Source organism: Elephas maximus, chromosome 3, assembly GCF_024166365.1.
Source record: "Elephas maximus indicus isolate mEleMax1 chromosome 3, mEleMax1 primary haplotype, whole genome shotgun sequence".
NCBI classification, from domain to species: Eukaryota; Metazoa; Chordata; class Mammalia; order Proboscidea; family Elephantidae; genus Elephas; species Elephas maximus.
Window position 1 is genome coordinate 37,923,198 of NC_064821.1, and position 18,370 is coordinate 37,941,567.

Below are 18,370 nucleotides of genomic sequence, written 5' to 3' on the forward strand. Positions count from 1 at the left end.
ATATTAACAGCCTGGGCCAGGGCAAGTGCCAGTTGCAGCGAGGGAGGCATTTGGGAGCCTCTCCACCCCCACCCCGAACAACCGCACACTTGACCCGCCCCGGCCTGTCTACCCCAGTCCAGAAAGGAAAGGGTGCGTGTCCGGCCCATCCCCAGCTTCGGGAGGGTGGAGCTGCGCTGACCCCAGGCGCCAATAAATCTGCAGCCTGCGGCGGCGGATTCCCCCTTTAAGCCCCACTGCCACCTTCGACTGTAGCTCCGGACAGCGGGCGGCCGGACAGACGGCTGCACAGTGCAGCCGGACCCCGAGTGAACCGACACACGGCAGGGCAGACGCGTAGACCGAAAGGAGGCACAGGGAAGCGGGCGGCGGCAGCGACGACCCACAGACCGTTGCCCAAGGAATCCCTTGCCCCGGCCCCGCCCGCATCCCTCGCATCGGACGGAGGGGAACAGGCGGGGAATTCGCTGTGGCCGGTTCTTCCTGCTCCGTCGGTGCTAGCTTCCCTCGCGGGGGGCACACGGGACGCGCGGGCAGGGGTGCAGGGGGGCTTGGCGCCCGGGCCAGTACTGATGGCAGACGCCACGGTCGGGGCGCAGACCACCTTCGGGGCCTGGGACTACGGGGTCTTTGCGCTCATGTTGCTGGTGTCCACGGGCATCGGGCTGGGGGTCGGGCTGGCACGCGGCGGGCAGCGCAGCGCGGAGGACTTCTTCACGGGCGGCCGGAGCCTGACCGCCCTGCCCGTGGGCCTGTCGCTGGCCGCCAGTTTCATGTCGGCGGTGCAGGTGCTGGGCGTGCCGGCCGAGGCCTACCGCTACGGCCTCAAATTCCTGTGGATGTGCCTGGGCCAGTCGCTCAACTCGCTGCTCACCGCCATGCTCTTCTTGCCGGTCTTCTACCGCCTGGGCCTCACCAGCACCTACCAGGTAGGGCAGAGGTGCGGGCAGAAGCCGTCTGGAGGGGAACGCGATGTCGGAATGCCCCCGGGCTTCCAAGAGCTGCTCAGAAGTCTGGTGGCTCCTGGGACCTTTAATGGCGCCCCCCCTCCCCCGACAGACAGGTGGGAGGGTTCTGGAAAGTGGCCCCAGGCAGTAAGGAGAGGGGTAGGAAAGTGGAAGAGCAGCAGGTGGCCTAGTTTCCAGGCGGGGCGGAGCCAGGCGCGGTCTGGAGGGGTTTGCTTGGCGGCTAGTACACACCTGCGCCCCCTACTCTCGGGTGTGCGCCGACGGGAGTGTGCGCCGACAGGGCAACCACGGTTCGGGATTTGACACTCGACTTCACTATCTTAAACCCCGTTGCCGTCGAGTTGATTCCAATTCATAGTCACCATCTTGGGTTTCTCCAATTGCCCAACCAAAAAAAAAAAAAAAAAACCCAATGACTCTCAGGTCGAATTCCTACGCATAGGGACTCTGTAGGACAGAGTAGAACTGCCCCCGTAGGGTTTCCTAGGCTGTAATCTTTACAAAAGCAGATTGCCACATCTTTCTCCCAAGGGCTCCTAGAATTTTCAAACAGGGCTAATTACAGGTCTATCCCAGGGCATGGGGTGAAACGACTAAAATCGTGAAAGGATTAAAATCATTACAGACGAACAGTAGGCGCCCAATAACCGTTTCCCGGGGGCCCTGTTTTTGTGGGGTGCCTGCAGGCACGTCAGTGTGCACAGAGCGGAGGCGCTGGGGAAGTCCGGGTGGGGAGACGCCACTGGGGAGAGAGTGCGCACGGGTGATCCCTCCGCCTGCACCCACGCTGTGTGCACAGGAGCGGGGATGGAGCGTATGTACAGGTGTGTGCAGACAGATGGATGTGTGCACGTGATGGGGGTCACCATCGGCAACTGAGACGAGAGCAGTTGGGTTGCAGAGGGCAGAGACCAAGAGGGCGAGTGAGTCCGGGAGGCCTCAGGTCCCCGGCCGGGGCCTGTCTAGGTGATCAAGAGCCCTTGGCTCCTTCTTGCAGTACCTGGAGATGCGCTTCGGCCGTGCAGTACGGCTCTGCGGGACGGTCCAGTACCTAGTGGCCACCGTGAGCGGCCCTGGCCCTGTCCTCGCCCCCTCCCCACTTTCCTCCGCCCCCACCACAGCCCGACCTGAACCCACACCCATCCTACACAACCCTGTCCCTGCCCCGTAGGCCCTGCCTACAGCCCGGCCTGGCCCCGCCTACAGCCCGGCCTGGCCCCCAGCCTTCAAAGCCGGATCTCCACCCCTCATGCCTTGCCCATTTTCCCGGCCCCCCCCACCTCCGCGCAGGACCCCCACCCAGACTGCCTTACCAGCCCCGCCCCCTACCTGCAGATGCTGTACACTGGCATCGTGATCTACGCCCCCGCGCTCATCCTGAACCAAGGTTTGGCTCTGGGGATAACTGGAGGGTGTCAGGCGGGCAGACACAGACGAGCTAACTGCTTAGGCCGGACTTGAGGAGGGAGGAGGGGAAGGGGTTGCAGGTGCCCCCAGCGCAACACCACTCTAGGAGAGGGTAAGGAGGGAAGAATTCTCATGGAGAAAGGAGGGCCGGAGAGAGGAACACAAGGGAGCCTAATGGGAGGGTCTGTCGGCACAGTGACCGGGCTGGATATCTGGGCGTCACTCCTATCCACCGGAGCCATCTGCACCTTCTACACAACTGTGGTGAGTGGCCGGTGAACCCACCCCTCCCCTACTAAGGGGCTCCAGGTCTCCTGGGTCTCTCTGTGGGAGGAGATCCTGGGTGGGCCGCCTAACCCCTATCTCCTTGCTACCCAAGGAAGCCCGTGTCCCAGCTGGGCTTCAGTTTTCTCATCCATATAGTGAGAAGTTGTCTGAAAGTCATCTCTATGGCCCTGTGCTATTGCCGAGTCCAGGGATATTGGCTTCAGGCATGGCTGGATCCAGGGTCTCCTCTGGATCTTTCTCCTGTCTCTGGGGCCCCATCAGCTTCAGAGTTCCTTCCACTCTTTCTCATGAGAAACTAAGCTTCTGTTTCAGGATACCAAACCAAACCAAACCCATTGCCATCAAGTCGATTCCGACTCATAGCAACTCTATAGGACAGAGTAGAACTGCCACCATAGAGTTTCCAAGAAGTGCCTGGTGGATTTGAACTGCTAACCTTTTGGTTAGCTGCCGAACTCTTAACCACTATTCCACCAGGGTTTCTTGTTTCAGGATGGGGCCGCCTAAAGTCCTAGGGAGGGCTGTTTGGCTGTTCCTGTCATGTGTCCAGGTTGAGCCATTCAAGGCAGTTTAAGGGGCTTAGGATGCTTTGATTGGCCATTTCTGCAGCTGGAGCTGGGGCCGGCCTCACCTGAATGGACTGCGAGAGGAGGAGGGGCTTCTCCATAGGAAAATCTAGGGGCTGCCTTGGGAAAGGAGTCCCTGGGTGGCAAATATGGTTAACAGCTCCCCTGCAAACTGAAAGGTTGGCAGCTTGAATTGGCCCAGAGGTGCCTCAGAAGAAAGCCCTGGCAATCTACTTCTGAAAGATCACAGCCCTGTGGAGCACATTTGTAGTCTGACACACATGGGGTTTTCATGAGTTGGCATTGACTCGACAATTACTGCTGTTGTTTTTTTTCCTTCAGAAGGCAAAGGCATGGAGTTTGAATGGGCAAAAACAACAGCTAATAATATTAGTAGCGATAATAATAATGGTAATAATAATAATGGCAACAATCACTCGAAAAGCATTTGAATGTGCCAGGTGCTGTTCCAAGTATTCTTCACTTACTAACTTATTTAATCCTCACAACACCACTCACTATGAGGGTGGTACTCTTCTTAACTTCATTGTACAGATGAGACGACTGAGGCAGAGAAGAGCATTGGTCCCAGTCACTGCTGGAGGCCAGGCCTGGTTGGCCCCAGCCAAATGGCCCATCTGAACTTCTCGCCTTGTCTCTGCCCTCTTTTGCAGGGTGGCATGAAGGCTGTGGTCTGGACTGATGTGTTCCAAGTTCTGGTCATGCTGACGGGCTTCTGGGTGGTCCTGGCCCGAGGCACTATGATTGTAGGCGGGCCCCAGCGAGCGTTTGAGCTTGCCCAGAACCACTCCCGGATCAACCTGATGGAGTGAGTGACAGTGTGGAGGGGGACACCACAGAGGGATGGAGCTGGCACCCCTTTGTTCTCTGTGAGAAGCCAGCTGATGCCCTCTCCTCTGGGAAGCCCTTCCTTACCCCATGGCTGCCCCTCTCTAAGCTCCCCCAGGCTCCATCTGCCCTAGCCTTGACCCTCACCAGCCTGGAGTAGGGGGTCTGTGCCCAGCTTTGCTCCCCTCCATTCTTTGCCCAGGTTGGAGGCTGAAGCTTTTCTGAGGTCCCAGCAGGGTACAGAAAGGATCATTTTGAATGCATACGAGAATGATTCCATGAACAAATAAATGAATTTCCAATCTGGTGAACACCTACTCACCCTTCAGAGCCCATCCCCAATTGACCCCTGAAGGCTCATAAAGCGCTGAATGTCCACTTAGACCTGAGGAGGAGGGTGAGGTCAATGCGATAGCCCCACATGACTGACTTGCCTATCCCGCTCCAGCTTTAACCCTGACCCACGAAGCCGCTACACATTCTGGACTTTTGTGGTGGGTGGCACATTGGTGTGGCTCTCCATGTATGGCATGAACCAGGCGCAGGTGCAGCGCTACGTGGCCTGCCGCACAGAAAGGCAGGCTAAGCTGTGAGTGTTCAGGAGGGGCAGGGCGGGGTCTTCTGGGAGATGGCAATCCCTACTCCCTCCAGCTGAGCCTGCCCCTCCTCCAGGGCCGTGCTCATCAACCAGCTGGGCCTGTTCCTGATTGTGGGCAGTGCTGCTTGCTGTGGCATCGTCATGTTCACGTTTTACAATGACGGTGACTGTGACCCTCTCCTTGCTGGTCGCATCACTGCCCCTGACCAGGTGAGCCCACCCCGTTGCATACCCTTTCTCTGAGCCTTGGGGGTGGGATATGGAAAGGCATTCTTAGCAGAGGGAACAGCCTGTGCAGATGTCCAGAGGCAGGAAAGAACTTGGCTTGGAGGAGGACCCAGTAGCAGTGGGGACGATGAGGCTGAGGGGCATTGAAGAGCCCTGGTTGGGGGTATGCAGGAGTGGTGGACATTCAGATCTGAAGTCAGAGAGGCCCCCTGGGGGAGGGCAAGGAGGAGATGGGCCATGGTCTGGGCACAAAGTGTTGATAATAATAATGACAATCTCCCATGTCCCAAGCACCTACTCTGTTCCTCATGCTGTTCCCTGCACAAGCAGTTAGTTTCCCATCAAATACTCCAAGAGCTGATGAGCCAAGGCTGTCATGACCTTACTTTAAAGAGGAGGAAAGTGAGGCTGGGGGGGTCAGAGAGGAAGTGACCCCCCGAGGTCAGGACATTCAGGGCCCCACTTGAAGTGCGGCTGTTCTGGAGCCTGGCCCCTGACTCCCCCCAGTATATGCCCTTGCTGGTGTTGGACATCTTCGAGGACCTGCCTGGCATCCCGGGCCTCTTCTTGGCCTGTGCCTACAGTGGTACCCTCAGGTGAGCAGCCCCGTCCACTAGCCCAGCCATATCCAAGTCCCTCGGGGTCTCCTTGCCCCCACCGGCAGCCCGCCAGGGGATGGAACGTCCTGGGCATGTCCATCAGTCATGTTTCCTGCTCCATCCCCAGTGGGTGGCTCAGGTGGGCTGGGTGCACCTGAGCATAGGGACTCTGGCTGTGAGGGCTTTGCCTCCTTATCACCTGGCAGGGCCACAACGGACTCACCCCTCACCCCTCTCCCTCCCTTCTTTTCTTCCTCCCTCCCTTTTTCAGTCCCTCCGTCCCTCTCTTCCTTCTTTCTTTCCTTTCTCTCTCTGTCTCCCTCCTTCCCTCCAATTTTTCTTCCTTCCTCCCTCCCTACCTCTCTTCCTTCCCTTCTTTCAACAAATGTTTATTGAGCACCTACTATGTGGCGGGTATTGCCATTCTAAATCTCTGCCCCCACCTCTGCCCTTGGGCCCCCACACTGCAGAGGTTTCTCCTTCTCCACACACTAGCGCTCCCTCCTTGTCAAGGCCCCAGCTGTGCCCTGGGTCCCATGTAGCACCTCTCTGCCCTTTCCTGCGCCTCATTATTGCCCTTGTGCTACTTGCACGTGCATCTTTGGCCCCTGCTCCCAGCAGCTGCGGTAGCAACGGCGGCAAGGGCATCTAAGGTCGTGGGGCAGGGGTCTGGACAACTCTCCTGGGAACTCTGTCACCCTCACCTCTGCCCTCGGGTTGGCGGGGGGGGGTCTGGCAGGCCAGATGGTGCACGTGGCTGGGAGTGCCTGGAGCCAGTGGGCCCAGGAGGAGGTGTGGCTAGTCCCCAGATGTTACATGACCCTCCTCAGCCCCCCACCCCCCCCATCCGTCACACAGCACAGCGTCCACCAGCATCAACGCCATGGCCGCAGTCACTGTGGAGGACCTCATTAAGCCCCGGCTGCCGAACCTGGCGCCCCGGAGGCTCATGATCATCTCCAAGGGGCTCTGTAAGTTCAGGGGACCCGGCTAGGGGAAGAGGGCAGCCTCTCCCCCTTGACCGCCCTACCCTACTCCCACAGCTCTCATCTATGGCTCGTCCTGTCTGACTGTGGCAGCTCTGTCTTCGCTGCTTGGAGGCGGTGTCCTCCAGGTGAGTCCCCCCACCTCCCCGGTCTCCCTGAAGGGTGGGGCCTTTGTCCCCATGAAAGTGATCACGACCCCAAGTCAGCATCTTTGCCTCCAATTCAGGGGAGAGAGGCAGGTACAGGGGGATCCTCTTCCCTTAGAGAAACTGAGGCACTCAGGCCTCTCATGGGGCACCAGAGCCCCACAGTGAATTCCTCAGCCACGTTTTTCCCCACCCCCAGGGTTCCTTCACCGTCATGGGCGTCATCAGCGGCCCCCTGCTGGGAGTCTTCGTCCTGGGAATGTTTCTTCCAGCCTGCAACACTGCGGTGAGTAGGGGGCCGAGTAGGGGAGCGCTCAGAGAGGGACTGGAGGGCGTGGCTGGATAAACCCCTCACCTGACGCCGGCTCCCCCCCCAGGGAGTCCTCTCTGGGCTCGGCATTGGTGTGGCTCTCTCGCTGTGGGTGGCCCTGGGTGCCACCCTGTACCCGCCCAGTGAGCAGATCATGGGGGTTCTGTCCACCTCGGCGGAAGGCTGCGCCGCGTCCCCAGCCAACGTCTCTGGCCTCCTGGGTCCGCTACTCGCCTCCAATGCCTCCAGCGGCGAGCCCAGGTGAGCAGGCTGGGGGGGGACGTGGCCTGACAGGGTGTGGTCAGCGCGGGCTGGTAACTGAACCTTGAATGAGGAGTGTAACTTGGGATGAGATGAGGGAAGGACATTTCTGGCAGCGGGAACAGCAAGTGCAAAGCCAGGAGGCTGGATTAAGTTTGAATTCCAGCTAAGGCGAGGTTGGGTAGATTTAATAGGATGAGCGGAGGGGAGGAGCAGAGATCCAGCGGGAGGAACGTGTTTTTTTATTTTTTATTGTGCTTTAAGTGAAAGTTTACTAATCAAGTCAGCCTCTCATACAAAAACATACACACCTTGCTATGTACTCCTAGCTGCTCTCCCCCTAATGAGACAGCATACTCCTCTTCTCCACCCTGTATTCCCTTTGTGTATTCAACCAGCTCCTGTCCCCCTCTGCCTTCTCATCTCCCCCCCCCCGCCCCCGACAGGAGATGCCCATATAGGCTCATGTGTCTACTTGAGCCGAGAAGCTCACTCCTCACCAGTATCACTTTCTGTCTTATAGCCCAGTCCGGTCCCTGTCTAAAGAGTTGGCTTTGGGGATGGTTCCAGTCTTGGGCTAAAAGAAGGTCTGGGGACCATGACCTCTGGGGTCCCTCTGCTCTCAGATCATTAAGTCTGGTCTTTTTAAGAGAATTTGAGGTCTACGTCCCACTGCTCTCCTGCTCCCTCAGGGGTTCTCTGTTGTGTTCCCTGTCAGGGCAGTCATTGGTTATAGCCGGGCACCATCTAGTTCTTCTGGTCTCAGGCTGATGTAGTCTCTGGTTTATGAGGCCCTTTCTGTCTCTTGGGCTCATAATTATCTTGTGACCTTGGTGTTCTTCATTCTCCTTTGCTCCAAGTGGGTTGAGACCAATTGGTGGCTGCTTGCTAGTGTTTAAGACCCCAGACATCACTCTTCAGAGTGGGATGCAAAATGCTGTCTTAATACATTTTGTTATGCCAATTGATCTCGATGTGGAGGAACGTGGTTTTAGTTTTTTCTAAAATTGAGATATAATTCACATACCATAAAATTAACCATTTGAAAGTGCACAACTCAGTGGTTTTTTTCACAGGGCTCTGCAACCATAATCACTATCTAATTCAAGAACATTCTCATCACCCAATGGAAACCCTGTGCCCAGTAGCAGTCAATCCCAGTCCCCCTCCCTTCAGCCCCTGCAACCTTAATCTGCTTTCTGTCTCTATGGATTTGCCTGTTCTGGACATTTCATATAAACAGAATCAGACACTATGCGGTCTTTTGTGTCTGGTCACTCAGCGTGATGTTTTTGAGGTTCATCCAAGTCATAGCATGTATGAAAACCTCATTACTTTTATGGCTAAATAATATTCCACTGTATGAATGGACCACGTTGTGTTTATCCATTCATCCGCTGGTGGACGTTTGGATTGTTTCTACCTTTTGGGCTATTGCAAATAAATGCTGCTATGAACATTTATGTATTGGTTTTTATATGGCCTTATGTTTCCATTTCTCTTCGGTATATACCTAGGAGTGGAATTGCTGGGTTATATGGTAATTCTATGTTTAACTTTTTAAGAAACCCCCAAACTGTTTTCCACAGAAGCCGCACCATTTTACATTCCCACCAACCAAGTACGAGGGTTTCAACTTCCCCATATCCTTGCGAACGCTTGTTATTGTCGTTTTGGTTCTAGCCATCCTGGTGAGTGTGAAGTGATATCTTACTGTGGTTTTGATTTGCATCAGTGATGACTAATGACATCAGTCGTCTTTTCACGAGTCTGTTGACTGTATATCTTCTTTGGAGACATGTCTATTCAAATTCTCTGCCCATTTTTAAATTGGGCTATTTGTCTTCTTGTTGTTGAATTGTAAGTGTTCTTTTCTGCATCCTAGATTCTTATCAGATATATGATTGACAAATATTTTCTCCTATCCTCTGGGTTGTCTTTTCACTCCCTTGATAGTGTCCTTTTTTTTTTTTTCTCATTAAAAAAACTGTTTATTGTGGAAAATTTCAAACATTTACAAAATAAACAGAATACTATAATGAGTATCCTTCTACCTATCCCTCAGGTTTGACAACAATCAACATTCTGCTATTTTGTTTAGTCTCTACCTCCACCCACTCTTCATCTCCCACTCGATTATTTTTTTTAAGGTTAAAATTTACATAAAATGCCCAAATATTGACTGTTCAGCTTTGAAAATGGATACATCTTTGTAACCCATATCACAATGAAGATATAGAACACCTGTATCACCCCAGCAAGATTCTTCCTCTCTCTTCCCAGTCAATTCTTCTTCCACTCTGCACCCTCTAGGCAACCACAGTTCTGATTTTTTTCACTACAAATTAGTTTTGCCAGTTCTAGAATTTCATATACATGGAGTCATCAAATGTGCACTCTTTTGTGCTAGGCTTCTTTTACTCGGCATGATGTCTGTGAACTTCATATATCTTGTTGCATGGATCCATAATTCATTCCTTTTTATTGCTGAGAAGTGTTCCACGGTATGAATATATCACAATTTATGTATTCAGTCTCCAGTTGATGGGCATTTGTTTCTAGTTTTTAGCTATTTCAAGTAAGGCTCTTATATTTAACTTTCTATGAAATTACCAAACCTTCTTCCGAAGCGATTGCACCATTTTACATTTCGAATAGAAGTGTACGAGAATTCTGTTTGTTTTAGATCCTAACCAATACCGTCATTGGTCTTTTTAATGTTGGCCATTCTAGTGGGTGTATAGTGGTTTCTCGTGGTGGTTTTAATTTTCATTTCCTTGTTGGCTAAGGATGTTGAGTGTTTTTCATATGTTTATGGTTACTATGAGTCAGAAGCAACTTGACAGCAACAGGTTTGGTTTTGGCTATTGACCATTTATGTATCTTCCTTTGTAAAATATTTGTTCAAGTGTTTTGCCCATTAAAAAAAAATAATTTATTTTATTTTGTTGTTGTTGAGAATATACACAGCAGAACGTAACCAATTCAGCAGTTTCTACATGTACCTTTCGGTGACATTGATTACATATTTTGAGTTGTGCAACCATTCACACCATCCTTTACTGAGTTGTTTCTCCCCTGTTAACATAAACTCACTCCCACTATGTTTCCTATCTAATTATGGCCAACATTCCTTACTACTTAAGCTAAATTATTGTTTAGTTTTAAGAAGACTTCGGGGTGAATTTTTGGCTTAAACTTTATCTCAGGGCAATAGTTTTGGGGGTTCATCCAGCCAGCCTCCATGGCTCCAGAAAGTTTGGATTCCATGAGAATTTGAAATCTGTTCTACATTTCCCCCCTTTTGATCAAGGTTCTTTTATAGTTAATAGTGTCCTTTGATGCACAAAATTTTCTAATTCTGATTAAGCCCAATTTATTTTTTCTTTTGTCACTTGTGCTTTTGGTGTCATATCTAAGAAATAATTGCCTAGCCCAAGGTTATAAAGATTCGAACTTTTGTTTTCTTCCTAGAGTTTAATTCGGTTTGATTCTGAGGGCAATTGGAAGCCATGGAGGGTGATGAGAAGGGGCAGGAGATAATCTGAGTTGCATTTTAAGAATGTTCCCTCTGACTGCCTGTGGAGAATGTCCAGGGAATGGAGAGGAGGAAGACTGGCTACTGCACCTGTCCTAGCTGCCACAGAGGGAGGGTTGGCTAGGCCAAGGGTGTGGAGACAGGAGGAAGTGGATGGGCTGTGGATGGCTTTTGGATATGAATGGGGTGAAGGAGGAGGCCCATTGCTCATCTCTCCCATTCCCAGCCCAGGGATGGACCCCAACCGACCTGCCTTGGCTGACACCTTCTATGCCATCTCCTATCTATATTATGGTGCCCTAGGCACGCTGAGCACCATTCTGTGTGGAGCCCTGATCAGCTGTCTGACAGGTGAGCATGGCAGTTGACCTCAGAGGTTACTCCATTTGTCCCTCTGCCTCAAGGTCAGCAGGAAGGGGAGGAAGGACTCCATTGGCCAGGTGCCCACTCCATGTTGGGCAAATCTGGGACCCTAATACTCATGACAGCCCTGCAGGGTGGCAGTCACTTGATCCATTTTCCAGAGGGAGAGCCTGAGGCACCCCACCACCGCTAACACCAGGACAGTGGTCAGGACAGCGGGGTGCTGTCCCTGGTGCTGAAATATAACTTCTGGCTCCAACGGAGCAAGCAGGAAGGAACAAATCCAGTGATAGCAGTACCTGTTCTCATTTCTCGAGCCCCAGGTCTTGCATATGTCACCAAGCTATATTCAGCACCTCCTTTGTGACAGGCACTGTTCTCAGCGCTGGGGACACAGCTGTGAGTGGAACAACTCATTGGACCATCCAGGACATCTATTGATGTCTTTCAATCTCTCACTGTGCAGATAAGGAAACTGAAGCCCAGAGAGGGGGCAGGGTCTTGCCAGAGTTGCTTTCAGAGCTGATATTTGAACCTATCAGACTCCAGAGCCCAGGCTTCCCTGTCCCCCACTAGGGCTCTGTTTCTAGTCCCCACTACCCCCTTCATTAAATGTCCTCCTTTCTCCTTGACCCTCAGGGCCCACCAAGCGCAGTGCCCTGGGCCCCGGGCTGCTGTGGTGGGACTTCATGAAGCAGACAGCATCAGTTGCCCCCAAGGGGGAAGAGGCCCCCCTAGATGACAACTTGGCCAAGGTCAGTCCCAGGGCTGGGTTTCTAGAACAGGGACAGGGACAGAGCCAGCGAAGTGGCTTTGGACACTCTGGGCTTGGCCATAACTCAGGGGAGGGACATGGTTAGAGTCATAGATTTTTCCAGTCTCTCATTGCCTCCAGTAGAAAGGCTCAGTTGGGAGCTGATATGTCTTTCACACTTTTTATTACTCCAAATGTCCCTGGGTTGTGCAAATGGCTTGCACTTGGCTACTAACCAAATAGTTGGTGGTTCGAACCCACCCAGCAGCACCACAGAAGGCCTTGCCATCTGCATCCATAAAGATTACAGCCATGAAAACCCTGTGGAACACAGTTCTACTCTGTAATACATGGGGTCGCCATGAGTCAGAGTTGACTCGGTATCAACTGGCTTAACAAAGAGGGAGCAGAGTTTAATACTTTTCACTTTCCTTCTGTTTTTACAGTTACTTGCAATTTATGGCAACTGAAGCTTGTCTGCTCTTAGGGTATTGATATAAAGTTTTCTTTTAAAATAAAATGACCAGTTACCAGTTTCCATCTATTTGACCTTGACCCATGGTGACCCCGTGTGTGTCAGAGTAGGCTGCTCCACAGGGTTTTCAATGGCTGCTTTTCCAGGAGTGTCAGGCCTTTCTTCTGAGGCACCTCTGGGTACACTCAAACGTCAGCCTTTTGGTTAGCAGCTGAATGTGTTAACCATGTGCACCACCCAGGTATGCTGCCTTAGAGATCAGGCCTCCTCAAAGATAAATTCAGGTCCTTGTGTGGCAAAATGGTTTGTGGTCTACTGCTAAATGAAAGGCTTGTGGTTCCAACCCACTCACTGGCACTGCAGAAGAAAGGCCTGGTGATTTGATTCTGTAAACATTACTGCCAAGAAAACCCTGTGGAGCACAGTACTACTTTGATATTCATGGGGTCGAATGAGTCGGAATTGAATTGACGACAACTGGTTAGTCAGGGAAATCAGTGGCAACCTGTTGGAGGAGATAATGTTGAGCTCTGAAGGAGGAGGAAGAGCAGCTATGGGAGATCTGGGGGAAAGGGCATTCCCAGGGGAAGGCACAGCAGGTGCAAAGGCCCTGAGGTCAGAACAGTCCTGGCAGATGAGAGTTGAGGACTAGGGAGGGAAAGGATTTGGTTGAAGGTTTTTAAAGCTCGCCTACCTGCTGTGGGGAAATATTTCATTGATTTTCTCGAAGAGGGACAGGCAGAGAAGCAGAGGAAGGAGAGAGGCAGGAGGGAGGCACCTACTGCAGCACGTACACAAGGTTGATGGCCTGAACTAGTAGGTGTCATGGGCATAAGGTGGAGAAGTGGATGGAGGTTTTAGAGGCAAGGGGACGGGACTGGAGTCCCTGGGCAGTGCAAATGATTAATATGATTGGCTGCTCGCCAAAAGTTGGAGGTTTGAGTCCTCCCAGTGGTGCCTCGGAAGAAAATCTTGGTGATCTACTTCCAAAATCAGCTGTTGAAAACTCTGTGGAGTTCGACTCTGACACACATGGGGTCGCAATGAGTCAGGGTGGACTTGACAGCAGCTGATTTTTTGGGGAGGGGTAAAGAGTAGAAAGGGGTGTTGTGGGCTCCTGGCTGGCTCCCCTCCCAGGCCCTCATCTATAAGATGAGCTGACATGGGGTCTTCTTCCCTCCCTTCAGGGTCCCGAGGAACTACCCCTTGGAGCCAATAGGTCTCCTGACTTCCTGCCCATCCATGAGGATGGCCTACTTTTCCTGGGGCAGAAGGAGGTGGAGGTTGCTGGCTCACGGACCACCCACAGTGGCCAAGATGATGGCCTGGACCTGCGGGAGTCGAATCTCTGAGGGTGGGGCCAGCCCGACTGACTGCCAGGGAAGGGACTTGTGGACTGGCCAATCCCAGGCTGGGGGTGGGGAGGGTGGCTAATGGTCTGGGCTCCAACTGGCTGGACCCACAATATGTACACATTAGCCTGAGTGTCCCTGCCCTGCAAGAAGAGGAGAAACCCCACCTCCAGGCCATTTTGTCCAGCCCCCTGCCTCCAGCCACCTTTGGTCTTAGATGCTGCACCCCTGCTGCTCCCCTCAGAACAGTGCCAGATGCTTGCCTAGAATGCAAATGTTGGAGTTTCCTGTGGACAATATAGAAAACCTCCAAGGCCAACATCAGAGTCTCAGAAAGACCCCAGCTCTTCCCTGTGATACATCTGGACCTTAGAGAAGATTTTGGAGGTTCTCGTATCCAACCCCCCTTTCCCCCATTTCACAGGTGGGAAAACTGAGGCCCAGAGAGGGGTAGCAACTTGGCAGGGTCACACAACACACCAGGAACTCATGGAGAGTCTCTCCCTCCTTGGTCCCCTCTCTGTTTTCCTCCCTTGGGGGATCTGAAGCCACTCCATCTTGAACCTTGGAACCTGATCCAGGCTGGGCACTTTAGCCATCTCATTCATCAAAGACCCTGAACCTATTTTATGGAAGATGAAACTGAGGCTGAGATTGAGGTCACACAGCAAGGGGGTCGGGGCAGGGACGGGTCTGGGGCTGCAGGATGATAAAGCCCCACTGTTCCTATCACCAGTGTAAAGGGTCAGGGTGGGGGCCCTGTGACAAGTTTGGACCATCAAAAACTTGGGTGCTGGGGCTTGGTGTTCCATGCTCTCTGAAAAATTACCCTGCCACCACCTCAGATCTCCTCAGTAAGGTCTGAGTGCAAATCTCTGCCCCTCGGCTGTGGATTGAATTATGTCCCCCAAAAGGTTTGACTAACCCCCAGTACCTGTGAACATGACCTTGTTTGGAAGTAAGGTCTTTGCAGATGTTATCAGTTGGGTTAACATGAGGTCATACTGGAGTAGGGTAGATCCTAATCCTGTGGCTGCTGTCCTTATAAGAGAAGAGACACAGGAAGACACAACTATTGACTGAATTGTGTCCCCCAAAATTATGTGATGAAATCCTAACCCCTCTACCTGTGCATGTGATCCCACTTGGGTATAGGGTTTTCTTTGTTGTGTTCATGAGATCATATCAGTATAGGGTGTGTCTTAAACCTAACCACTTTTGAGATATAAAAAGAGCAGATTAGGCACAGAGACAAAAAGCAAACACAAATGGAGGGGAAGGTAGATGCCACGTGGAGATTGCCAAGGAATCAATAAATGCCAGGTCTGCAGAAACTGAAAGAGACCTTCCCCCAGAGCCAAGAGAGAGCCTTCCTCTAGAGCTGGTGCCCTGAATTCAGATTTCTAGCCTCCTGAACTGTGAGAAAATAAATTTCTGTTCTTTAAAGCCATCCTCTTGTGGTATTTCTGTTACAGCAGCACTAACTAAGACAGACAGCACGTAATGCTGTGGCTGTAAGCTAAGGAATGCCGGAAGCCACCAGAAGCTAAGAGAGGCTTGAAACAGATTGTCCCACAAAGCCTCCGATGGAACCAACACGGCCGACACCCTGATCTCAGACTTCTGGCCTCCGGAATTGAGACAAAAAATTGCTGTTTTTGTAGGCCGCCCACTTTGTGGTACTTTGTTACTTTGTTACAGCAGCCACAGGAGACTAATACAGCCCCCCATCCTTGACCCTCAGCCTGCTGGTAAATAAACTCTTGAGTATTTACAGAGTGAACCAGGTGATTACTTCAGTGTAGGGGTGTATCTTGCTCCCCTTTTGGACGAAAAGCTCCTGAATCTGCCCCTCCTCACTGCCACCTCCGCACAGTTTCTCCTATTATTAACATCTTAAATTCCTGTGGTACATTTGTTACAATTGATGAAGCAATATGGATACATTATTATTCACTCAAGTCCATAGTCTGTGTGAAGGTTCACGCTTTGTGTTGTGCAGATCTGTGGATTTTGACAAACATCACGTCATGTGTTCTCTACTACAATATCACACAGAACAGTTTCAATGCCTTAAAAATGCCCTGTGTTCCACCTAGTCATCCCTCCCCTGACCAGCCCTTGGCAACTACTGATCTTTTCACTGTCTCTATAGTTTTGCCTTTTCCATAATGCCCTAGAGTTGGAATCACGTGGTATGTAGCCTTTTCAGGCTGCCTGCTTTCACCGAACAGTATGCATTTAAGGTTCCTCCATGTCTTTTTGTGGCTTGATAGCTCATTCTTTTTTACTGCTGTCTAATACTCCATTGTATGGGTGCACCACAGTCTATTGACTCACCTATTGACGGACATCTTGCTTGCTTCCAACATCGGGCTATTATGAATAAAGCTATTATAAACATTTATGTGCAGGTTTTTATGTGGACATACATTTTCATCTCACTTGGATAAATACCTAGGAGTGTGATTGCTGCATCATATAGTAAGCCTATGTGTGGCTTTGTAAGAAACTGCCAGACTGTCTTCCAAAGCAGCTGTCCCATTTTGCATTCCCACCAGCCATGAATGAGAGTTTCTGTTGCTCCACGTCCTCGCCAGCATTTGGTGTTGTCAGTGTTTAGGATCTTAGCCGTTCTAGTAGATGTGTAAGGGATCCTGGTGGTGCAGTGGCTAAAGCGCTTGGCTGCTAACTAAAAGGTTGGCAGTTCAAATCCACCACCTCCTCTGTGGGAGAAAGATGTGGCAATCTGTTTTCATAAAGATTACAGCCTTGGGAACCCTATAGAGCAGTTGTACTCTGTCTTATAGGATCAGTATGAGTCAGAATCAACTCCACGGCAACAGGTTTGGTTTGTGTAAAAAACGGTGTAGTGGCACCAGACCTCTTCTCTGATGTCAGAAGGAGGAGAGAGAATCAAAATCAGCATCAGCCCAAAGCTGAGTCCTGTGAGGTGGAAATCAGACATACCTCTTCTCTCCAGCCAGTTCTGACACCAGCCATCCCTCCTATGGCACTCTGTACTTCTCTGCTGGGTTCAACAATTTATTGCAATGGCCATGCAGAACTCACAGACAATACCCATGGTTGTGAGGTTTATTAGAGATGTAAAAGGCTAAAACTCAGGATCAGGAAGCATGTAGGCAAAGTCTCCCTTCTTCCCTGAGGGTTAGTTCTCTCAGCTCCTCTCAGACCCCTGAGGACAGGCCTTCTCTCTCAGCCCTTGGCACCGCTCAGCCTGGCCTCTGTCCTGATCAGTCAGGTATTATAAAGCCCTTTATATCTGCCAATAAATGCCCGGAGGCACCCTTCCACCAGTAAGCCTCAGCCCAAAAGCGCTCAGCTCTCTCGCGCAGTGGGTCAGCTTGCCCACCGTAGCTGTATAATATCGTCTCACGCTAGTCCCCTGCCTGGTTCTGCTACCACTGTTTCTCTGCTGCTGGACTCTGCTGTGCTTGCCACCACTGCTTACCATCTCACACTGTCTCTGGTGTTGCAGCTTTCTGTCTTCTGGATCTAGGAGGTTCTCAGCTCAGAGATTCCGATTCCAAAGGACGTACTCCATTCCTGGCTTTTCTTTCTTGGTGATAGCGAGGTCCCCTTCTCACTTGAGACTGATTTCTGTGTTAGTTATCTAGTGCTGCTATATCAGAAATGGCACAAGTGGATGGCTTTAACAAACAAACGTTTATTCTCCCACAGTCGAGTAGGCTAGAAGTCCAAATTCAGGGCACCAGCTCCAGGGGAAATCTTTCTCTGTCAGCTCTGGAGCAAGAGCCTTTTCATCAATCTTCCTGTGGTCTAGGAGCTTCTGTGAGCGGGAACCCCAGGTCCAAAGATTGCTCTCTGTACCTGGCATTGCTTTCTTGGTCCCCCATGTCTCTCTGCTTACTTCTCTTTTATATCTCAAAAGAGATTGATTGAAGACACAATCTAATCTTGTAGATTGTCTTGCCTTATTAATGTAACTGCCGCTAATCCCATCTCATCTCAATGAGACAGGATTTACAACACATAGGAAGATCACATCAGATGGCAAAATGGCGGACAGTTCACACAATACTGGGAATCATGGCCCTGCCAAGTTGACAAATATTTTGGGGGGACACAGTTCAACCCATGACCACTCCCTTTAAGCCTAGCAGGATGGCAAAACTGACCAGTCCCTTTGTTAGGGTTCCATACCCATTATTGCATGGTCCCACCTCTGCAAGGATTCTGTGCCCCTTATTTGCATTGTTAGCAAGCTGCCCAATCCCTTGCTGGGCCACAAGCACCTTATTGACATAGTCCCACATAATGATTGTGTCACAAGACCATGCATGGACGGAAGGGCCATATTAGGTAATTCAATGCACCAGTTTGGTTTAGTAGGTGTATAGTGTTATCTCGCTTACTTTGGACACGTCATCAGGAGGAACCAATCGCTGGAGAAGGATATCATGGTTAGTAAAGGGTCAGTGAAAAAGGGAGAGACTGTGGTGCAATGGATTACTTTTGTGTGGCCCTTCTAGCCATGGTATTGTAATTCCCACCCAAGGGATTGGGCAGGACTGTGTGATAGGATAATTGTGGCCCACCAAAAGATCAGTCAGTTTTGCTATCTCTCTGGGCTTGAGATGAGCTGTCCCAGAGGCAGGAGAGAGAGGATCCCAGCACCACCAAGGAAGAACAGCCAGGAT

The 18,370-nt window shown here is 51.3% G+C and overlaps 1 protein-coding gene across 4 annotated transcripts; it reads left to right on the top strand.

The window, feature by feature from the left end:
- The first annotated feature begins 209 nt into the window (after nt 1–209).
- Nucleotides 210–16,092, top strand: SLC5A5 (solute carrier family 5 member 5). 4 transcript variants are annotated; one of them, XM_049877390.1, is made up of 16 exons: nt 210–929; nt 1,966–2,031; nt 2,304–2,355; nt 2,572–2,639; nt 3,904–4,058; nt 4,527–4,667; nt 4,751–4,886; nt 5,412–5,500; nt 6,362–6,474; nt 6,547–6,617; nt 6,835–6,921; nt 7,013–7,206; nt 10,971–11,095; nt 11,747–11,862; nt 13,524–13,690; nt 15,164–16,092. In XM_049877390.1, exons 1-15 carry the CDS (start codon nt 573–575, stop codon nt 13,686–13,688), a joined length of 1,935 nt encoding a protein of 644 aa, XP_049733347.1. In that variant the 5' UTR covers nt 210–572; the 3' UTR covers nt 13,689–13,690; nt 15,164–16,092. The 4 variants fall into 4 exon arrangements, with proteins under 4 accessions (XP_049733347.1, XP_049733345.1, XP_049733349.1 ...); XM_049877388.1 differs by lacking the exon at nt 15,164–16,092 and having other exon boundaries at nt 13,524–15,157; XM_049877392.1 differs by lacking the exons at nt 4,527–4,667; nt 15,164–16,092 and having other exon boundaries at nt 13,524–15,157.
- Nucleotides 16,093–18,370: the final 2,278 nt, after the last annotated feature.

Bases quoted from the DNA above. Each gene is read 5' to 3' on its own strand.
- SLC5A5 (XM_049877390.1), top strand. From the start codon at position 573: ATGGCAGACGCCACGGTCGGGGCGCAGACCACCTTCGGGGCCTGGGAC. The intron at 6,922-7,012 runs GTGAGTAGGGGG...CTCCCCCCCCAG, and splicing joins TTCCAGCCTGCAACACTGCG to GGAGTCCTCTCTGGGCTCGG. The intron at 11,096-11,746 runs GTGAGCATGGCA...CTTGACCCTCAG, and splicing joins CCTGATCAGCTGTCTGACAG to GGCCCACCAAGCGCAGTGCC.